At 45.5% G+C, this 21,446-nt stretch overlaps 1 protein-coding gene across 1 annotated transcript in view; it reads left to right on the forward strand.

The window, feature by feature from the left end:
• Positions 1-6,648, forward strand: part of PATL1 (PAT1 homolog 1, processing body mRNA decay factor) — a 31,799-nt gene extending 25,151 nt beyond the window's left edge. Inside the window, exons 16-19 of the mRNA XM_036110591.2 lie at positions 2,051-2,206; positions 4,297-4,388; positions 4,488-4,637; positions 4,941-6,648. Coding sequence (XP_035966484.1) covers positions 2,051-2,206; positions 4,297-4,388; positions 4,488-4,637; positions 4,941-4,962 — 420 coding nt within the window. The 3' untranslated portion in view covers positions 4,963-6,648. The remainder of the gene's footprint in view (positions 1-2,050; positions 2,207-4,296; positions 4,389-4,487; positions 4,638-4,940) is intronic.
• Positions 6,649-21,446: the final 14,798 nt, after the last annotated feature.

Here is a 21,446-nt window from a genome sequence, read left to right on the forward strand (position 1 = left end):
GTCCTGGGATCAAGCCCCACATCGGGCTCCCTGCTCGGCGGGAGACCTGCTTCTCCTTCTCCCACTCCCCCTGCTTGTGTTCCCTCTCTCGCTGTGTCTCTCTCTGTCAAATAAATAAAATCTTTTTAAAAAAATTTTTTTTTCAGCTAATAAATGCAAAAGAAATGATAAAATTAGAAAATCTCCAATTTACAGTCCCTAATGGAAAAGCAATCAGTCAGTCTGGACAGCAGTCCTTACTGGTGCAAAAAGCATTGGGTAAAAGGTGGATGGGGAAATTTATGGTGGTTGGGGCAGCAAACAAGTGATCACTGTCTAAGAGGCGGACAACCAGACACCGTGTGCTTCTTGACATGATGCAGGAAAAAGCACACAGCTCTATCCATGAAGTTTTCTTACCCTTGCCTTCCCCCGATGAACTTAAATCTTACCAGACCTCTAATTCTAACCATCAGTTTTTATTGGAAAGACAGAGGATAGTAGAACCTGTTAAGTGACAGCACAGAGGTGCAGTTAGCCAAATCCAAACCGTGGGACATCGTCAACAACTAAATAGCATGAGAAAAGAAGATGGGCAGTGGGCAAAGGACTAATTCACAGATTTTAAAAGCCTTACCAGCCAGATGCAATGTGTGGGTCCCATTGGAATCATGATTAGAATAAGTCAATTGCTAAAAGATGTTTTTGAGACAACTAGAGAAATTTGAATTTGGAGGAGATATTAGGTGAGATTGAGGAATGGCTGTTAATTTTGTTAGGTGCAAGAATACTGTGAGAGATTTTGTTAGAGATACAAGCTGAAGTATTTATGGATGAAAGGATAGGATATATAGGAGGGACGTAGATTTAATTTTAATAAGATTGGTAGAATGTTGATTTAATTATTGAGGCTGGGTGATGGGTACACAGACTTCATTATACTCTTTATACTTTTCTGTATGATTAAAACGCTTTTGTTGTTAAAGCTTTGTTTGTTTAGAGTAGTAGATCCCTAAAAGTCTACTTTCCATCTTTGAATGCCATCTGAAGTAAAATCAGCTATCATTTTTTATACCATGGGCACTGAGTGCTGGAAGCACCCTTGATTTCCTTTCCTGTGCTAGAACCTAGTTATATTAGTAGCACTGTATTTTAACTTTCCAGTCTGGGCCTCATGGCTAAAAGGACTGAATGACTTGCAGGCCAGAATTCAACAGCCTTGGATTCTGGTTCTCACTACTAGCTGTGGAACTCTGAATACTGAGCTTCTGCTCGCTTAGCTTGTCTAATAATCTGTAAAGTCTATCATTTCTCAGCTTCCTCATTGAGCTTGTATAAAGATCAGACAAGATCCAGTTAAGTCTAGGGGCGCCTGGGTGGCTCAGTCATTAATTAAGCGTCTGCCTTTGGCTCAGGTCACGGTCCCAGGGTCCTGGGATCGAGCCCCGCATCAGGCTCCCTGCTCCGCGAGAAGCCTGCTTCTCCCTCTCCCACTCCCCCTGCTTGTGTTCCCTCTCTTGCTGTGTCTCTGTCAAATAAATAAAATCTTTAAAAAAAAAAAGATCCAGTTAGGTCTAAAAATACTTCTGGGTAGTTCCACAGCACTCAGGATTTACCTGTCTCAGAGTCCTTCTCATGGTATATCGAAATTGCCAGTTTACTCATGACCCCCCACTCAACTTTAGATTCCTGCAGGTCTGACCTGTTTACCATTTCACTGTAGCCCACCGTGCCTGACACACTGTAGGCATTGAAATATTTGTGGGATGAATTCAGAAATGGTATTTTATCGTGAATCTTGCTGTCTATTTGAGAAGTGATTTTACACCCTTGGTTCACACAAGTCATGTTTCCTGTGCAAATTGAGCTTTAAAAGTTCTCAGTAGACACCTCAGAACCAACCCATTGTTGAGACTCTAGTAGTACCTGCTGGACTTGTCAGCCCTTCGTGTTAAATCTTGCCTGAGGCCATTTGAGTGTGCAGCCGAGCATCCTCCTGTCCATGCCCACTGACGCAGGCTGACTGAAGTCACAGTTGCCAGGATGTAATGCTTTTCTTTATTTTTTGTAGGTGCTGCCATGCTTACTGAGTCCCTTCTCTCTGCTCCTCTGTCACCTTCCATCAGTGACTGTCACCAGCCTTCTGCAACAGCTCCTGAACCTACCTCAGAGCACAGCCGCACCAGCACCCTCCAACCCTCACCTCGCTGCTGTGCTCCAGAACAAGGTGCTCGCTCCCTCTTAGGTCCCTGAACGTGGCCAGCTGTCTAGATTTGAGTTACAGATACAAACATTGGCTGATGTGGCAACTTTCAGGGGCGCCCGGGGGGCTCAGTGGGTGAAGCGTCTGACTCTTGATTTCTGCTCAGCCCATGATCTCAGGGTCATGAGATCGAGCCCCACATCAGGCTCTGCGCTCAGTGCGCGGTCTACTTAAGTTTCTCTCTCCCTCGGCCGCTCCCTCCCCATGTGCGTGTGCGCCCATGTGAGGCCTCTCTGTCTCTAAAATAAAAAAATATTTTTTTAAAAAGGCATCTTTCAGCCAGGAGTTATGTTAAGCTCCTAGTGTCAGAGGCTAGAAATAAGTGGTTTCAACAAAATAGGATTTTCTGTCTGTCGGTGGAATAGTTCTGGCATCCTGTCCACATGGTCGTCAGGGCTGTAGGCTCCTTCGGCCTGCCTTCTCTGCAGCCTTAGCGGTGGCTGCCGCACTCATGGCCTCTCAGGCTCCACTCCATCGGGAAGAGAGGTGCTTGCAGAGGGGCCAAAAGGTGCGGATTTGCTGTCTGCCTTGTTGGGACCTTTTCCAAGAGTTGTAACCAACAACTTCTACTTAATCTCAGTGGCCAGGTTTTCCTCACATGCCACACATCACTGCTGAGAAGGCTGGAAAACATCTTTGAGTTCACACCATTGTAGTCTGAGATAAAATCCAAGTTCTGACGTGAGGAAGAAAACAGGTAGTCCGCACTCTTGCTCGTAAGACCGTAAATAGGAGAACATCCCATTCCATGTTTCATCTACATCAGGTTGACGATCCAGAGACTCGCAGGGGACACGTAACATAGAAGAGAGAACATGAGCTTTCAGAGCAGCTTTCCATTCCTTGCCTGCCAGTCTCTAGGTTTGTGATGGTGAACACATTATTTCACTTTGCTGAGCCAGTTGCCTGACCTGTAAGGGGAGGTGACAGGCGATTTCAGAGCTGTCCTGTTATTCAGATGAGCCCACCGCTGTGACAGTTCAGTGTAATGCCCTTCCTCAGTGGGCACATGTGCGAGCACAGTGAAAAAGTCAAGGCCCCTTCCCCCCTGGCACCTGAAAACCTGCCAAAGCAGGACTCAAGGGCGGTTGAGAGGTGACAGAGCTGGGGTTCTGAAGTGACAGGCTGTGGGCCTTCTGTGTTACTTGGGCTCTGAGTTTAGTGTTGATAAATAGAAAACTACGAGGTCAGATGAGAGATTGTATGTGTAGCCCAGTGTTGTTTTTTCTGATAGTGACACGAGGGTTCTCTGTGAGTTGAACTCAGAAACATGGATTCTCTTCATATCCACTGTCGCTGTGATTCATACATTTCATCGTGCTGCTTGTCCCTATTTGTATTCTGTTCTGTGCCCCTTTAGACCACATGTTTCCTGCTGGTACTGCCCACTGAATAAAACAAATCTTTAATTTCTAAAGCAGGTTGCTTAAATTTTAATAGTCTTAGTAAGGCTATAAAAATCTGTGTATCCCTTCTCTGCTTTGAACATCTTATCTCAACCTTTATATGTCCACTAGGGGTGTGTCCTTTGTTAAGAAAACTTTTTCAGGAGATTCAAGGAAGTCTCTTCATATGCTGATCATTTCAGTGACCTTTCTTTGTACGTTTTCCCACCGGTCTTCACATCTTTGTTCTTAATTCAAAATATCAATCTATTTAATGTTTTTTCTTACTTTTTCTGTGAACTTTAATTTTCTGATCAAAGTTTGTCTTTGACTTTCTTTTTTTTAATCCGTTTCTGTTTTAGTAAATACAAGTAAAACTAAACCCCACCTTATCTGTGACAGGGAAGAAATTATCTTTTCTTCTCACTTTGGGGTGGGGGAGCAGAGAGGACGCTTGGCCCTGGGTTTCCCCTTTTCGTTGGTGATGCTGTTGCCGCCTGCCTGAGCAAAGCCGGGAGAAAGGCCCAGCCCCCAGCTCACGGTCGCCCGGTGTTTGCCGACGGCAGAGCAAAGCGGCGGGCTCCTTGTGATCCAGTGCTGGGGTCCCCTCAGCGGTGCCGGAGCAGCGGGCGCAGAGGTGAGTTGGAGTCCCTCTGTCTCCTCTTGTAGTTCGGCCTGTCACTGCTTCTCGTCGTCCTGAGCCGTGGGGAAGACCTACAGAGTTCAGACCCTGCTGCAGAATCAACACAGAACAACCAGTGGTCAGTCCGGGCTGTGTTTCTTCTTTCACGTTCTTTTAGATCATTGTTTATTCTTTTTCTCATATTGTTCTTACGTGTTGTTAACGGTTTTTCTTTCAGGACGGAGGTGATGTTCATGGCAACCCGAGAACTTCTGCGGATTCCCCAAGCAGCCCTGGCCAAGCCAATCTCTATACCCACAAACCTGGTGTCCCTCTTTTCTCGCTATGTTGACCGACAGAAACTGAACTTGCTGGAGACAAAGCTGCAGTAAGTCTGAAACAGGAGAGTTCCACATCTTACTAAAGTTGGCACTTTAGACGTTACGGTGAGGAGATCAGGGGCATGAAACTGAATTTAGTGGAAGACATTAAGGACCTGTCTCAAGTACGTATCTACTAGATAGAAGGTGCTGAGCGGGCCACAGAAGCACCCTGAGTTCAGGAAGGAAGGGTAGAGATATTTCCGGTGTTTTGTCGAGAGAATTCTAACAAGGGTGTAACTTTAATGCGAAAGAGTGCCTTCTGTTTTAACTCACACAAGTTTCCTTTCTCTCTCTCTCTCTGCCCACAGGCTAGTTCAGGGGACCCGATAAAAGACCTCCAGGCGTGTCCCGTGCGTGTCCTGTGCCTCCTTTAGGCTGCCGCCCGCACTGCCGCCATCACAGCGGGGTGTTCTGATGAGGGAGGGAAGGTAGCTTGTTCCCCAGAGCGTCTCGTGGGACCGGTTCCTGTCACAGGGCTTGGCTCTCATGCCCCATATTTTCCCACTGCTCTGTGAAATTTGGCTGGGCGATATTTCCGCTGGCTCCTTCTTACCTTCTGTGTTACAGTTCTGCATGTCCTGCTTTTCCTCAATTCTTCTCAGTTTTGCATTTTCTTTGCCCTAGAGACACAAATATAATCTCTCCCCTTACCCACCCCCACTACTCCAGTCAGAGTAGATTGTAGCCTGCCAAAGGATTCCTTCCCTCATCCTATTAAAGTCTTCTTTCATTGCCCCGTATTAACACGACTATAGGAGAACCAATTAAGTAGAAACCAATACATATATATACGTATATATATATATGCACACACTCCCCTCTACATACGTTCATGTGATCTCCAGAGGATCCTTAAAGAACGAGTTTTAGATTGAGAAATATGTAGTTGACACGTCCCTCCTCTAAAAACAAACCAGCTGATGTATTTTTAATCTGTTTCTAGTCCATCTTGTAATTAATTTGGTGGGTTCTACTTGTTTTAATATAAATACAGGGTATGCAGCACGTTAAAATCAGGACTCTTAATTGGCTGACACCCAGCTCTAGGCTGAGAAGTCCTGTTTCTCCTCCCCGCCGTATTTCCTTTGTATCTGTCCACCTCAGTGAAACGGCACACGGTTAAGCCCTTGTCCTGCTACAGCTACAGTGTACTTGAGCCTGTCCCCTCCAGGGCGTGCAAGGTTGACCCCAGATGAACCGGACTTAGAGCCTGCTTCCACAGCGTAGCGTTTGCACACTCGCTCTGTCTTCCTGAGACAACTTCAATAAAGCCATGCTTTTACTTCCCTCTTCCCCGTTTTTATTTGGTGTCATGGGTCGCAACCTCCAGAGGTAACCACGGAAGCTCAGTTCGGCTTGCTTTGCTCTGCAGGCTCCTCCACACCACGGGCAGAAGTGCTGTCCTTCCCCTTCGTCTCCAGGACCCTCTCCCAGGCAGCCAGGGGCCTGGGTCTCGGTCCCGGCAGGGACAGCCCACCATGGCCCTTTCCACCCGTCCCCCTCCCGTCCCCCTCCCGGGCAGCAGCCAAGCAAGATGAGGGGTTTGATCTCTAGAGATCACAGCCCTCCGGAAAATTAAATCAGAGTCCACTTCACATGACTGTCCTGATTCACTTTTTGCTATTCTCACCTTTTCGAATGTTAGTGAGGGGACAGGTTATGATATTTAAAGAGAATCAACATTTTGCACATACATGTCTTGTACAACAGTAAAGTCCTCCGTTGTAACCAGCTGTCCTTGCTCTCCATCTCTGTTTCTCCCCATTCCGGAGCCCCGGCCCCGCAAGCTGCTCCCGGTGACATGACCTAGCTTCCCTCCACCCTTACCTACTGACTCTTTCCACCCTGCGCCTTTCCTCCCTTCCCCTCACAACTGATCAAGTGAATACTTGACTATTATTTCTTCCTTTCTGTGCTTTATCTTTTTTGTTTGGTTCTAATTAATAAAAATTAAAGTTTCTAAATTTACATTTTTATAGGGTATTGTAAATAAAAACAAATTGTATACTTGAAAAATTGCATGCCTGCATTTCTACTTCTTGTTACTTCTTGTCTGAACATGATTGCAAATGTGTTTCTAGCCTGTTTCGATGGACTGGCAAACGTCTTGGTGTTGGGGCTCGGTGAGGATTTTAACTTTTGTACTGTTGTAATAAGGGAGACAGATTGAAGACCTTATGTTCACACGGTAACTTTCCTTGAAAAACCTAGGTGCTTTCAGTCCTCCCCCACCCTCCCTTCAACTACAAAACAAGATTGTAAATTGTGGTGGACACACGGTGCAGTTCATCTGCATCCGGTCCACCTCCAGGCACGTGGGGTTTTAAGAGACTTCATAGAGCCCGGTTTGGCCTAAGCTGCTGACATGGCCAGCTCTGCCTCACATCGCACACTTCTTCCCCTCACTGGAGGTGGGGAAGCTTTGATAATTCTTCATAGTAACTTTGTGTTATTTCAGACGTGGGTGTTATTTTTACTCTAACGTGCTCCAGATAAGAGACTGAGCTCTCTCCCCGCACTCTGTCATCGTAATGTGTACGCTTGACTCTTCCTCGCCGGGTCTTCTCATGAGACTTTCAGGAGCAAGCAATTTCTGGCCAAAACACAAAAACAGAATCGTCCCATTCCTCAGTGGGTTCAGATGGAAACTAGTACTAAAAGCTCCTTTCCAGGGGCACCTGGGTGGCGCAGTTGGTTGGGCATCCAACTTTTAGTTTCAGCTCAGGTCGTGATGTCCCGGTTGTGAGACTGAGCCCCACGGCGGAGCCTGCTTCAGATTCTCTCTCTCTCCCTCTCCCACTGCCCCTCCCCCTGCTCGCTCGCTCTTTCTCTTTTTCTCTCATAAATAAATCTTAAAAAAAAATTCAGCAAATATAATCCTCTAAGAAAAAGAAGACCCAAATAAGTAGTAGGTAACAGAAGTAGGTAACAACAGACTTGTAAATAATAATTTTTAGAAAGGAAAATGCAAGTGAGTAATATTAAGAATTTCACCCTCACCCATATTAGAGAAATAACAAGATACTTTTTCAACCTATCAAATTAACAAAATCTTTAAAAATAATGCTAGTGAGAATTTGAGACTGCCATTCATACTGGTAGGAGAAATTACAGTTCTGGAAGTGCTTTGGCGATGTGAAGACCTTTAGAAGTATTCACAGCCTCTGACTAATAATTGGGTTTTAGAAATCTAAGGAAAGATTCCACAGGCATGATACTTATATAATGAAAAAAATACATCGGGAGGGAGGGTATGTTCCTGATGGTTACTGATGTCTGTCTCCAGATGGTAGGAATATGGGAAACTAATTTTTGCTTTTCAGTGTTTTCCAAATTTTCCATAGAGAAAATGCATTCTTTGGGAGAAATATTTTAAAGGAAAAACTGCTTTTGAAGGGTTCAGTTAATGTGGGAAAATACTAAGAATACAATGTTAAGTGTAGGATAGGTTCTGTATATGTATGTATGTGACTTAATCATGGAGGGGAAAAAAATGGGAGAAAGGTGACAAAGTAGCAGTGGTGGCCTTTAAGGAGAAGGTGACAGGGGATGGTGTGTGGGGGTGATTGTTGCCTTTTCTGTATTTTCCAGTGTCTTCAGTGACCATGTATTGCTATTATAACCAAAAGGGCAGTTCCTCTCCAAGAACTAAAAATAGGAGCCTTCTATTTCTAGTGAGAAAGTAAGTTCCAGCAGGGCAAACGCGTCTGATCTAGTTGTGCTTGACCTCAGAGCCGAAGCATTTGACTTTGCAGCAGGTGAACGTGCGAGGGGGTCTGAGAAAGTCATGTGAGAGCAAGGCAGTTACCCCGAGAACCGTGGTCCAGTGTCCCGTAACTCCGTGACGGAGATGGCCCACTGACCGGGGCGGGGGGGGGGGGGGGTCGAAGAACCACTTCGCTAAGTCCAAGCTGTCGCTCCCAGCAAGCTTCCTCTTTCCTCTAAGTTGCATTTTTTCCCAGACTGACTTGAATCAGGAAGGATCCCCGCTCCATCTCCAGAAAGCTCAGGTGTCAGCCAGCTGGCTTGCACCGAAGTTGCCCTGTCCGTCATTCGGAAAGCCGAGACATGACTTTCTGAATTTGATACAGAGAACTGGATGCCACCTACCATCTGCTTTTGGAGGGCAGGGAAGCCCACTGTGTGAGAAGTGAAAGCGGGGAGTTGAAGGCGACTTCTGCTTTTCCCCTGCCCGGCCACGTTTTACGTATATTAATGTTGTGACCTTTGACCTTTGACCTTTGACCACTGTGAGGGTGTTTAGGAAGCAAGTCTTTGATCTGAGGAATCAGCATCTTAAAATCACCTAATAGCATTGTTTTGACCTTTTTTCCTTCTTCCTGCAGAAGCCCAGCTGTGAATCATTTGCAGGTCTCCTAACTTAACAGCCTTAACAGCCTTAACAGCCTCGGCGCTTTGCTTTTTGTTTTGCGAATGTTGCACGTAAGGCTGAGGCTCTTCGGAGGAGCTTGTCTTTATTATTCTGTGACTGTGACTCCCGCAAGCTCCCACCTTAGCCAAGTTTGTTCTCTGAGGCAGTATTACCCTCACTCAGACCTGAGGGCTGGGAAACTTCTAGAAGGGAGCTAGGGAATCAGTGATGTGTGTACTTGGCTGGTTGTGCATACACTGTCTTAAATTACTTAGATGTTAAGTCAGTCTAAAGAAACGGAGAGAAATCCGCATATAACTCACACAGGGAAAGTGCCAGATTTCACCCCCCACCCCGAAAACATACTGCTAACAATTTAGTATATCGTCTTCCAAGTGATTTCTCTATGCATACACATACATAGTTAGAACTATAGATGTTCTTACCTTTTTTTCCCATATTACATCATGGACATCTTTCTATTTTACTATGTAAGAGCTCCCCTGTTTTGTTTTCTTTAAGATTTTACGTTTTTAAGTAATCTTTACACCCAACATGGGGCTCAAACTCACAATCCCGAGATCAAGAGTCCCATGCATCCTCCATCGACTGAGCCAGCCGGGTGCCCCGAGCCTCCCTATCTTTTTAACAACTGTGTAGTGTTCCACTGCGTGCCATTATACATAATTTATTTAACTGCTCCCCTGTTAATAGGATTCGATCTTCAGATACTTTTCGTCAGTGTTCATCCAACAGTGCACAAAGGTAAACCCACAAGATCACCTTACAGCTCTTTTGTAGTGTGCAAAGAACACTCACCCTCATCTTCTCATCAGTCCTCTCTATACTTCTCGTCAGTCCTCTCTATAACCTTTTGGAGTAGGATGGGCCACTCTAAGGGTACACTGCCAGAACTGTGTAGCTCAGAAGACAGTCCAGCTGGTGAGGGCTGATACTGGGATTTAAACCTTACATTTTAGGGCGCCTGGGTGGCTCAGTTGGTTAAGCATCTGCCTTCAGCTCAGGTCATGATCCCAGGGTTCTGGGATCGACCCCGGGATCAAGTCCCCCATCGGGCTGGGCTCCCTGCTTGGCGGGGAGTCTGCTTCTCCCTCTGCCTTTCCCCTTGGCTTGTGCGCTCGTTTGCTCGCTCTCTCAAATAAAATAAAATAAATAATAATCCTTACGTTTTAGGCTGCATGCCTAGTGTCAAATAAATAAATAAATAAATAAATAAAAAATAAAATAACCTTACGTTTTAGGCTGCATGCCTAGTGTCCTGGCCTCTAGAAGGCTCCTGTGCCTGCTCCATGCTTTATACGGGAGCAGCTGAAAAGCTCCAGGCATTTAAGGACACATCTGCAAAGTCTTCTGATGGGATTTTAATGCCTTCGTTCTTAGTAGGCAAATCAAGCAGTTGTCTCTCAGTAACGTCAAAGGGGGCGATTGAGGTAGTCATCATCGGTACCAACTGCATTATATAAAGATCAGAGGTACAGCTGTCTGGCATCTGTATGGTCCTTTAGTGTACTAAATTTGTGCGATGGCCCTGTCAAACTACACTGTCACTCGCTTTATCACGACAACCCCGAGGTCAGGAACAACTCGGTAATATACATCAGCCAGCACTTGGCAATGCTGCAGGCCCCGTGGTGACAGAGACAAACGGAGGCCCTGCGCCTCTGCAGCCTGAGGCCCCAGGAAGATACTTACAGGTAGAGGCGGGTGTTCAGAGAACAAAGGGTAAGGGAGTCGAGAGATGGGAGGAGGGGTACTTGAGACAGTGGTCAGGAAAGGCTTTGATGAGCAGGAGCCCTGTGAGTAGGTGCATGAATAATGACAAGAGGACAGCCATGCAAAGGGCTCAAAAGAGCATCCCAAGGCAAAAGGAAGATCGCCAAGACCCTGAGAGGAGAATAAGGAGCTCAAGGACCACAGAAGGCTGATGTTGCTGGAATGAAGAGGGGATAGAATGACCACACAGGGCCCCGATGGGATTTGCTCTCGCTGCAGTGGGAAGACTTTGCAGAGTGTTGAAGGAGAAAGCACAAAACAAAATATGATCTGATTTATGCTTTTGAGAAATCACTGCAGTGTGGAGGTGGAGATGGGCCATCTCCACGCTGCGTGGAAGGGACCACTTAAGAGCGGGCCTCACAACACTATTCCTGGTCTGCAGGAGACTGAGCCATTAGAAGCCAAGGTGACTGAGAGAATCATTTTTTAAATTAGATTTAGGACAGTGCTTACCTTTGGGAGTGTTTAGGGGAATGGGATTCAGATAAAGATGTAGGAAACTGGCTATTTTGGGTGGTAGGTTGGTGGGCTTTACTATTGTGTTTCACAGCTTTTGTGTATCATATGCATTCTGTGTCTGCTAGGGGCCAAATTGTGTCCCTCACAACTCACATGTTAGAGTCCTACCCCCCAGAGCCTCCTAATGTGGCTGTATTTGGAGATGGTGTCTTCAAAGTAAAGAGGTTAAGTGAAAATGAGGTCATTAGGGTGCACTAGAACCCAATATGACTGTCCTTTTAAGAAGACATTAGGACACGGGCACAGAGAAAAGGGCCATCTAAAAGTGAAGGGGAGATTTCAGAAGCCAATCCTGTCCACACCTGCCACTTGATCTCAAACTTCTAGCCTCCAGAACTGTAAGAAAATAAATTTCCATTGTTCAAGCCCCCCAATCTGTGGTCCTTTGTTACAGTAGCCCTGGAAAACTAGTAAGTAGAGGTGTCAAATATTTCATCTTTAAAAAACTGTAATTGTTTAAAAAATCCCGTAAGGTAGTGGAAGAATATCAAAATGTTAACAACAGTCATCTCTGAAAGGTGTGATTATGGGGGATTTTCATTTTCTGTATTTACATTTCTGAACCTTTAATATCTTTCATAATGAATATAATAGGTTTGTATTTGAAGGAAAAGAGAGTATGGACATGACTTGTCCAAGATTGCAGTGAGTTGAGTAGCAGACAAAGAAAACCTGAATTACATGTACAATCATTCCCCAGTGCTTCTCCATTAACAGAGAAGTAAGCAGGCGTGTTGTGTGGGATAACCAAAAATTGCTCCTTGGAAGGAAACCCTTTTTTCCTTCCTTCCCTCTTGTTGCTGCCTAGAATGCAGTTGTGATGGCTGGAGCTCCAGCAGCCATCTTGAGGGAAAAAGTAATCTCAACGTCAAAAACAATGCACAGCAGCAGAGAAGGAAGTGTGTGTCTCTGAAGACTTCAGGGAGCTACTCTACCAACCCTGAGCTGCCTACCTCTGGATTTCTTTCATACGTGAGAATAAACTCTTATGTGTTTAAACCAACATAAATGGAGTCTCTGTCACTTGCACATTTTTTTCAGTCGTTTCGTATTAGAGTTAAGTGTTACGGGGGCGGGGGCGGGAAGCAGTTTTGAATAATCTTTTAAAAATTTATTATAAATTTGAGGGATGGCAAAAATGGTAGCTTTCCCGGATGTAACAGCAGCAGGGGCAGGCTGGTGATACTTTTTAAAAATAAGAGAAATTATGTTTATTTTCTGTTATCAAAATGAAACCAAATGTCATGTCGTTGTGTTGATGACACCGGTTATAACTGAGTTGTTTATGTTATTGAGAAGAGATTTTATGGTACCTGTGGTACAAAGGACAGCCTGCCTTAGCTGTGGGGCTATTCAGGGCTTTGCCCTTACAAGTTACCTACTTAAGTCAGTTTCCCCATCTGTAAGAGGAGGAGTAAAACAACCAGGATTGTGACAAAGAATAAATGCAATTATATTTGTGAGTGTGCTTAACAATCAGTAAAAGCTGTGGGGCACCTGGGTGGCTCAGTGGGTTAAGCATCTACCTTCGCCTCAGGTTATGATCTCAGGGTCCTGGGGTCGAGTCCTGAGTCAAGTCCTGAGTCGGGCTCCCTGCCCAGCGGGGGGTCTGCTTCTCCCTCTCCCTCTGCCCCTCCCCACCCCTGCTTGTGCTCTCTCTCTCTCTCTCTCTCTCTCAAATAAATAAAATCTTAAAAAAAAAAAAAAACAGTAAAAGCTGATTCACTTTAATAAAGCTTCACTTTATGAACACACTCCTACACCATATAAAGTCCCAATATTTCTAGGCTTCTCTATAGCACGTCTAATACTCCCAAGGAAGTCTTGGGTCCCACTTGGGTTAGCTCTGCTGTGCTTCAAAGATAGCCTTGCATAATTAATAATTAGCATGTACTGATCATTTACTACATGACAGGCAGATTACATTCATGCATTTTCATTGAATCCTTCCCCCGAAACATTGAGAAATAGATGCTATTCACATGGTCATAAGGAAACTGGTGAGAGGTTAAGTAAATCACGCAAGATCCTATTCCCTTCACACAAGCAGAATACGGACCCCAGTGATCAGGGTCCTGAGGCAGAATAACTCATCACTGGACTATAAAGCCTCAGTGAGCCAATGGTGCCTCCTGCTAGGGTGTTAGAGATTTCCCCAGGTAGTAGGCAGGGCCCGTTTTTTAAGTACACAATTATTCCCTGTGGGAGTGTCTACAAAATAGATACAGAATGTGGTGCTCTGGAAAGGCCCTCTTCAGGAGCAGGTGCTCAAACCCAGCTGCTGACAATGTCAGTGGCTCTGGGCTCACGGCTGAGCCTGTCTCCCTCTGGGAATTGCCCTCACCCCAAGGAAATGCCTGGGGCTGGGCTGCCTCCTTGGACGCAGCCTGGAGCAATGACAGACCAGTGCATGGAGCGAGCGCCCCGAACCACCTCGTCTCAAGGGCGGAAGCCTGGGATGGGGCACCCAGCTCCAGCTCTCGTCACAGCCGAGTGCATCTCGGGTCCGCTTCTCCCTCTGACCCGGTTTCCTGCACCTATTCACAGTGAGCCTCTGGAACGTGTCCACCTGCCACCACATTCAATCCAGCCTCCGGCGTCTCTTTGAGAAAGCTGCAAGTGCTCCCCTGCTGCTGGCTTTCCCCCCTCTTGTGACTCCACAGTGACCATTTTTAACAAAAATTGGGGTCACTTTAATCCCTAATCGCTTCCATTGCACTTGGAATAGAGCCCACCTGTACCTTCACTACCCTGTTCCCAACACTTGGCTCAAGACTGGAGATGTTCTAGTAGATGCTCAATAAATATTTGTCACATGGGTGAATAGGCTAGGCTGTGTGCTAACTGTCATGCGGGAACTGAAGATGACAGATACAGATCTACAGACCACATGCTGGAGGAACTCGCCCTGTAGTAGCTGTCATAAGTCGGGAACACAAATGACTTAGGGCGAGACAACAAATGTCACAGCAAATTCTGAGTCCCGAGGAGGGAGCATTACTTCTAGGCAGGGTATCAGAGGAGATGCTGTGTGGGGAGAATATTATGCATTCAAAGAAGGGGGAGCGGGGCACCTCGGTGGCGCAGTCGTCAAGCGTCTGCCTTCAGCTCAGGTCATGATCCCAGGGTCCTGGGATCGAGCCCCGCATCGGGCTCCCTGCTCCGCGGGAAGCCTGCTTCTCCCTCTCCCACTCCCCCTGCTTGTGTTCCCTCTCTTGTTGTGTCTCTCTCTGTCAAATAAATAAATAAAATCTTTAAAAAAAGAAAAAAAGGAAAGAAGGGGGAGCATATGCAAAGGCACCCACATGGGAAAGGGCAGGGCAAATGTGGAAACAGACGTGTGGACCAATTTAATTGGAGCATGGAATACATCAAGACATTAGAGTAAGAGACTGCCTGGGAAAGAAGTGACACCAGATTGTCAAGGACCTGATTTGCCAGGTAAGAAATCTGGGCTGTATTCTGGAGGCAGTGGTGGCCGACGATGATGCAACCCAGCCTTTGAAAACATTAAGACAAATTTCTTTTCAGATATACAATAAAAGTAGAAATAATAGTACAATAAATCCCCATATGCTTCTCACCAACATCCAACAATTAACATTGGGCTCTATTGCTTTATATAGAGACATACAGATACATAGAATAGATACATAGATAGAAATGTGTGTGTGTGTGTGCATTTCAAAGTCTGTAATACTTTTTCTTGGCTTACTCTTTCTTTTTCTTTTAATCTTTCTTTCCTTTCTTTCCTTTTCCATTTCAAAGGGAATTACAGACATTATGACTCTTCACTCCCAATCATTTCTCCAAATATTAAAGGTGCTTTTCCTTCATAGCCATCATACCAACATCACACTGAACAAACGTAGTAACTGCCTAACATCATCTAATACCAATCCATTTTCAAATTTCCCCAGTTATCCCCAAAATGTCTAAAAAGCTGTTTTTTGTTTTGTTTTGTTTTGTTTTTCAGAACCAGAATCTAATCAAGCACGTGGTTGTGTCTTTCAAGTTTTTTAAATTTAGGACCATCACCCCCTGGCCCTTTTTTATGACATCAATTTCCCTTAATCTTTAGGTCTTGTCTTCTAGAAAACCAGTTGTCTTATAGAATGCCTCACATTCTTGATTTATCTGATGGTCTTCCTTGGGGGTGTTGTTTAACCAGTTCCTCCAGCTCCTATAAACCAAAGGTTAGATTTGAAGGCTTGATTGCGTTCTGGATTCAGCATTTAGGGCAAGAAAACTTCATTAGGCCATGCTGTATACTTCATGCTGGAACACACCAGGGACCTCCTAAAAATATTGATTGTCCCAGGGTGAGTGATGCTAAGTTGGATAGCTGGGTTAAAGTGGGGACAACCAGATTTCCCTACTGTAGAAGTATCTAATTCTCCTTTGTGATTGGCAAGTAATCTGGGGGATGTGCTTGGCAACCCAAGTCACATTTTTGTAGCTGTTTAGTTTTAGCAAACATGTTCAAGTGCATTTAATCACAACAGCATCCGGTAAGGTTTTATTCCCATTTAACAGAAGTAAAAACTGAGGCTCAGAGTGCTTGAATGACTTTCCCAAAGTCACAGAACCAGTAAGTAGCAAAGGCAGGACCCAAGCATAAAGGGATTCACTTTGATTCAATTTTTTTTTTTTTTTTTTTTTAATCACAATTAGGACGCCTGGGTGGCTCAGTCGGTTAAGCGTCTGCCTTCGGCTCAGGTCATGATCCCAGGGTCCTGGGATCGAGTCCCGCATCGGGCTCCCTGCTCAGTGGGGAACCCACTTCTCCCTCTCTCCCTACCCCTGGTTGTGCTCTCTCTCCCTCTGTCAAATAAATAAATGAAATCTTAAAAAAAAAAATTTAAAAATCACAAATGGCCTACATCTAACTGGGAATTTTCAAAGTGTATCCTCTCTCCAGAATTCAATAAACATTTCTCTCTTTTATATCAACATTTTCTGAAAAAGAGTATTCTTTACTTTCTTGATACCAGAGAGCTCAATGCCAAGGAAAAGCAATTTGTTTTACGCTTTCTGTTGCGGGTTTAAACTAGCAAAATGTAACAGGTGCTGCATTCCCCAAAGCTCTGTTTGTAACAATAGTTCGCAACATCTCCATATTCAATGAGCTACTGAATCTGTGACTTTTACAAACATGTGAACCAAGTCAACGATGCTAAAGCCAACAAGGGCAGGGCCCTTAGGTCTGGAAGACACCCACCTGTAGAAGCACATATAAAGGCGAGGCCTCTCGAGTCAATTTTCTCCTCACAGCGGGGTCAGCAACTCAGGGGACAGAATGAGGAGTGTTGCCCAGTGGACTGGGGAGACCTGGGCCTGAGGCCTCCCCCAGCCCAACCCAAGGATGTCCCTGGAGGCTCTTGGTCTCATCACAAGAAAGAATTCAAGGACAGACCAGACACGGCCGGTGAGCGGTGCAAGCAGGAAAGTTCACCACAGTGCAAGTACGCTCAGCAGATGTGAGAGCAGGCCGGCTCGAGAACGCTGGGGTTTGGGTTTCTACCTTTTACTGACAACTGTTAGCTATGGGGAGGAAGGTTACTGGAGGCAGAGATTTCGTGGAAGCAGGATTTTGTACCTTTTCTTCCTTATTTGGTCAGGGGTTTCCGGCCTTCTTTGTCAGCCAGTTTGGTTTGATCTGGTTTCTTGTGGGTTTGGGAGTGCTGCCAGGACAGGCCTCTGACCTTCTGATAACAGAACTGGCCACCGCTTCCCCCTTTCTGGTCTCCAGCTATTCTGTTAGAAGCTAACTAGCTGCCTCCTCTAACATTTCTCCCCTCAAGGACTCTGGGCCCTTAAAATCTTTGAAGGGAAAATGGGTGATGGTGCATCATAATGGTCTGGGATGTTGACCCTGCCTGAGGGTTCCAGAAGTCCTTGCTCTCTAAATTTTAGGACAACTCGATGGACAGTGGGGAGTAGAAGGAAATCACGGGCTTGGTGTTGACAGGTTTCATCTTCACAGGGGATGGGTTGGAATCCCTGGTGCACCATCATTTGTAAATGAAATTGTGGGGAGTCTGCAAGAGACAAATTTGACAAGAAAATTAAACAAACAAGGTCCAGAAAGCAAAAGTACCAATATAGTGGTCCTAAAAAGGGCAAGAACCAGGTTACAGATGGAAAGGTCTTACATACAGCATCCCAAATATTATTAGCAGGATCAGCCCCTTTGGCCATTGGATGTAGCCGTTAGGCTGGCGCATATAATTCTGGGATATTCTCTTCCACCTGTCCAGTGGTGTTGATGTAGGTGCAACATGTTCTGTTAATGACAGCACAAACCTTGTTCCGCCAATATATAATCTAAAGCCAGCCTGTTGTCTATAACCACATTGGACAAAGACAGATGGGACTTGGGAGAGATCTGAGAAATGAGACGAAAAGCTAGTTCATCTAATGCTGCTTTCAGATTTCGCAGGGTTGTATCATGATATGCAAATCCCCAAGGAGCTAATGCACTTCCTCAGGTTCTGGTGTCGGGGTGGGCAGAATTATAGATGTGGACTCCAGCGTGCAATTGCCCCAATGTTTGAGGTTATCAGTGCACTGAAATCCTAGGGCCAATATGGGCTGAGTAAAGATGGGGCCCTGTAGATTGTGAGAAGGACGTAGACAGATAAGGAGATAGTTGGGAGAAGCGCATAAGGTTATGGGAGAACTTGCTGTTCCTAGCTCCTGGAGCTGTTGGGCCCATGGGGAAGAGTTATTGTGTGTGCATTTGGGGAATCGGGTCCCGCCCTCCTGTATCCTAGGGAACTAGAAAGTGTGGTTGTGAAGGGAGAAATTGAACAGTAATGCTGACTAATGCTAGTGTCCAGCTAGGCCATGATCCAAAACGTGGATGTATTGGGGTTTTACTTGAAAGGGTGGAATAGGCACATACCCAGTGGGTGGCACTGCAAATCTGTGTCATTTATATTTTCTACGCTGGCATGCCGCATTCCATGCCTGGAATGCTGAATTGAGACATTGGAAATTTGTCTGAAGGTCCAAGGGTCTTTGGCAAAGTGAGGTCCAGAGACTGCCGCCGGAGGTGATGCTATCCGGCAGCTGACCTATCTTTTAGGTCTGTTTTTATGGGTTGAATTATTGGAGTTATCTGCACGTGGAGCTTAGGAATAAGCAGGGTCCACCACCTGAAATATCGGAGTGGTGGGAGGGGATAGGTCAACGCAGATCCAATTAGGGCCGATGAGAATCCCTTCTACGGAAGGGAAACTTGCCTGGTAGTTTTTTTGATGGAGAGTTATATTAGGAGAATGAGCAGGATAAAAGAGGAGGTAAGAAAGGTCTTTTGGGGGGATGTAAATGACAAATCCAGCAGCTGGAAAACTTATTTCCCGGGAGATGATGTTGGAACTCCTCCGTGGATCTGCCTAGGCTAGAGCAGTAATAAGAATGCGAAAAAATAAGACTTTTAGGGCCATGTCTGAGGGTGAGACCCAATAGGAAAGATGTTTTTTGTTTTGTTTTGTTTTAAGGAGGGGAGTGGCTTGAGGAGAGCAAGAAAAACAACTCAGAGGTCCAAGTAGACAGAGGTTTGCAAGGAGGAGAAGCAGTGTAAAGAAAATCCAGAACTCCTAATGTTACAGCTTTTACACAACCATAAAGCTGAAACAAATGTATATGTTAAATACAAGGAAGAAAACCACAAAACCAATAAAATTCAAATTAACAACACTTTAAAAAAATCCAGGCAATAGCTAAAAGTACGAAGCAAATATTCATAGTAGGATGTCAATCACTTATCTTTTTGAAGACGTAGCGTAGATTTTCCTCTGGCTCACAGGATTAGGATGGAATGTCTCAGTCTTCAACTATGGGTAGTCTGGAGCTGGGTGTGTCTATGCTAGACAAATGAACCCAGCTAGTTATACCTTAGAGCTTAGCTGCTGTTGGGGTGCCAAGAAGAACCTGGTAGGGTCTCTACCATTTGGGATCTAATTGATCTGAAGGTAAACCCTCCTTCCAGGTCTTTAATAAAACCATGTCGCCTAGCTTGATCTGGGCAGGTACAGGCTCTTTCTTGGGCACAGGTAAATTTTTATTGCCATAGTCCATGATAGCCTGCTATAACCTGTCTTAGACTGATGAAATGTTTTATAAATTCGTGAGCTTCCCAATCAAACAGCAGATATGCTGTGAAGAAAGGCCTCTTATACAGCATTTCAAAGGGGCTGAGTTGGAGGTTCCTTTTTGGGGCCATTCTCATTCTCAGGAGGTCTATGGGCATGAGTTTTATCCAGGATTCTGAGGTTACCTGACAAAGTTTGGCCAAGATTTGATTAGCGCTCTTGACCTTTCCCAAGGATTGGGGTCTCCAGGCAGCATGAAGGTGGTAATGAATTCCCAGGCAGAAGACACTTGTTGAGTCACCCTTGTGATAAAGGATGGGCTGTTACCACTTTGCCGAGACTTTGGAAGCCCAAAGCACGGGATAATTTCCTTTAGTAGAGCTTTTGCTACCTCTTGAGCTTTTTCCGTTCTAGCAGGATGAGCCTCTATCCAACCAGTGAAAGTGTCCCCAAAGACCAGTAGGTATTTAGGTCCCTGAGATGGGGGCATCTGAGTGAAGTCTATCTGCCAGTCCCTTGTCTTTGGATGGGCTAGAGAAGTGGAGGTGGTTTAAGCCCTCCCCCAGTGGTGTTCTTGTGACATAGGTCACAGGCCCTGGTGATTTCCTTGATAACCCACGACAGGATAATTCCTGAAAAGACTCTATTAACTAAGGAGGTTAATATGTCTCTTCCCAAATGAGAAAAGTCATGTAGTCCCTTGATGATTTTCCATTGGGATGCCTAGGGAAGCATCACCTTTTGCTCTTGCGTCCACCATCCCTCAGGATGGAGTTGCTAGTTTTTCTGCTGAGTTCAGTTTATTTCCCTTTTTGTATATTGGGACCTTTGTTGGAGGATTGGCCCATGAAGGAGTAAAGTTGCCTGTATTGGGAGTTTGGGACCCTAAAGCCATCTTTTGGAGCTTTCTATGAATATCTGGACCTGCCTCACTTATAAAATGAGTTCCCAGGACCAACCTTCCCTCTGGGGTATCTGGATCTACATTGGTGAACTTTTGTGGCCCTTCTACTAGATGGGACTGAAAAAGAGCGGAATTGTCATTGGGTCCTTGGGTGATCTCCCTCACCTTATCATAGTTTACTAGTTTGATGATACACCTCTTTATGCTCTCCAGAGGCATAGTACCACGTGGGCTAGTCCCTGCTGCCCAGGCTGATAATTCCAATTAGGGTCTGTCTGAGGTACGAAGGTCATTCCAACCAGGATATCTGTTAGGCTGGGTAGCATGAAGTATTCCTCTTCCGCCCAGATGCGGAATCGTTCCTCTGGATGGCAGCAATGGGACAGAATGACCAGAAGGTCCTTCCAGGTTAGAGCAAAAGACTGGAGTCAGGCTCCTGAATTCCTCAGTAGATTTGCTGGGATCCTCAGAAAACTGGCTTAACACTCATGGCACTGCCTGAGATCTGACATCAAAAAGGGGACAGAGAGTCTTTGTGGTCCCCTGAGGTCCACCCACCACCTCCTGGAGGGGGCAGAGGAACTTTTTCTTTGGGCCTGAGTCTGGTCAAGGAGGGTAGGTAGGTTGGTTGCTAGGGTGGGGGACTGGTTGCTTAGGCTGGAGCCAACGGTGTTGGGGTGTTTCCGAGCGGAGCTACTGCAAGAATTCCTTTCTTGGGGCCAAGATCTAAATGACCCCCTCCCACTGTGCATGTTTTATATGTGTCAGGGGCATCCCTGAGGGCCATAAAGGCCTGGACAGGAGGGATCTCTACCCATTTTTCTTGTATCATATGGAAGAAATTGACTTGCAATATGGTTTTATAGTTAAGACTATCATTTTCTGACCAGACCTCCCCTCTAGCTTATATGGTGGCCAAGCAATGTTACAAAAGAAAATAAGCATTTTCTTATTTAGGCTTTCTAATAGGAGCTGATCCCAGTGTCTCAAAATACATCCCAGAGGGGAGTCTTTGGGGATGGAGGTGGAATTTCCCATTGTCTTCAGGGAGAGAGTTGACTCCCTTAAAAAGAAAAGGAGCAACTAAACCAGGGTTCCCATTACCAGAAGCCTGGAGTCCTAT

This window comes from Halichoerus grypus, chromosome 11, assembly GCF_964656455.1.
Source record: "Halichoerus grypus chromosome 11, mHalGry1.hap1.1, whole genome shotgun sequence".
Lineage (NCBI taxonomy): Eukaryota > Metazoa > Chordata > Mammalia > Carnivora > Phocidae > Halichoerus > Halichoerus grypus.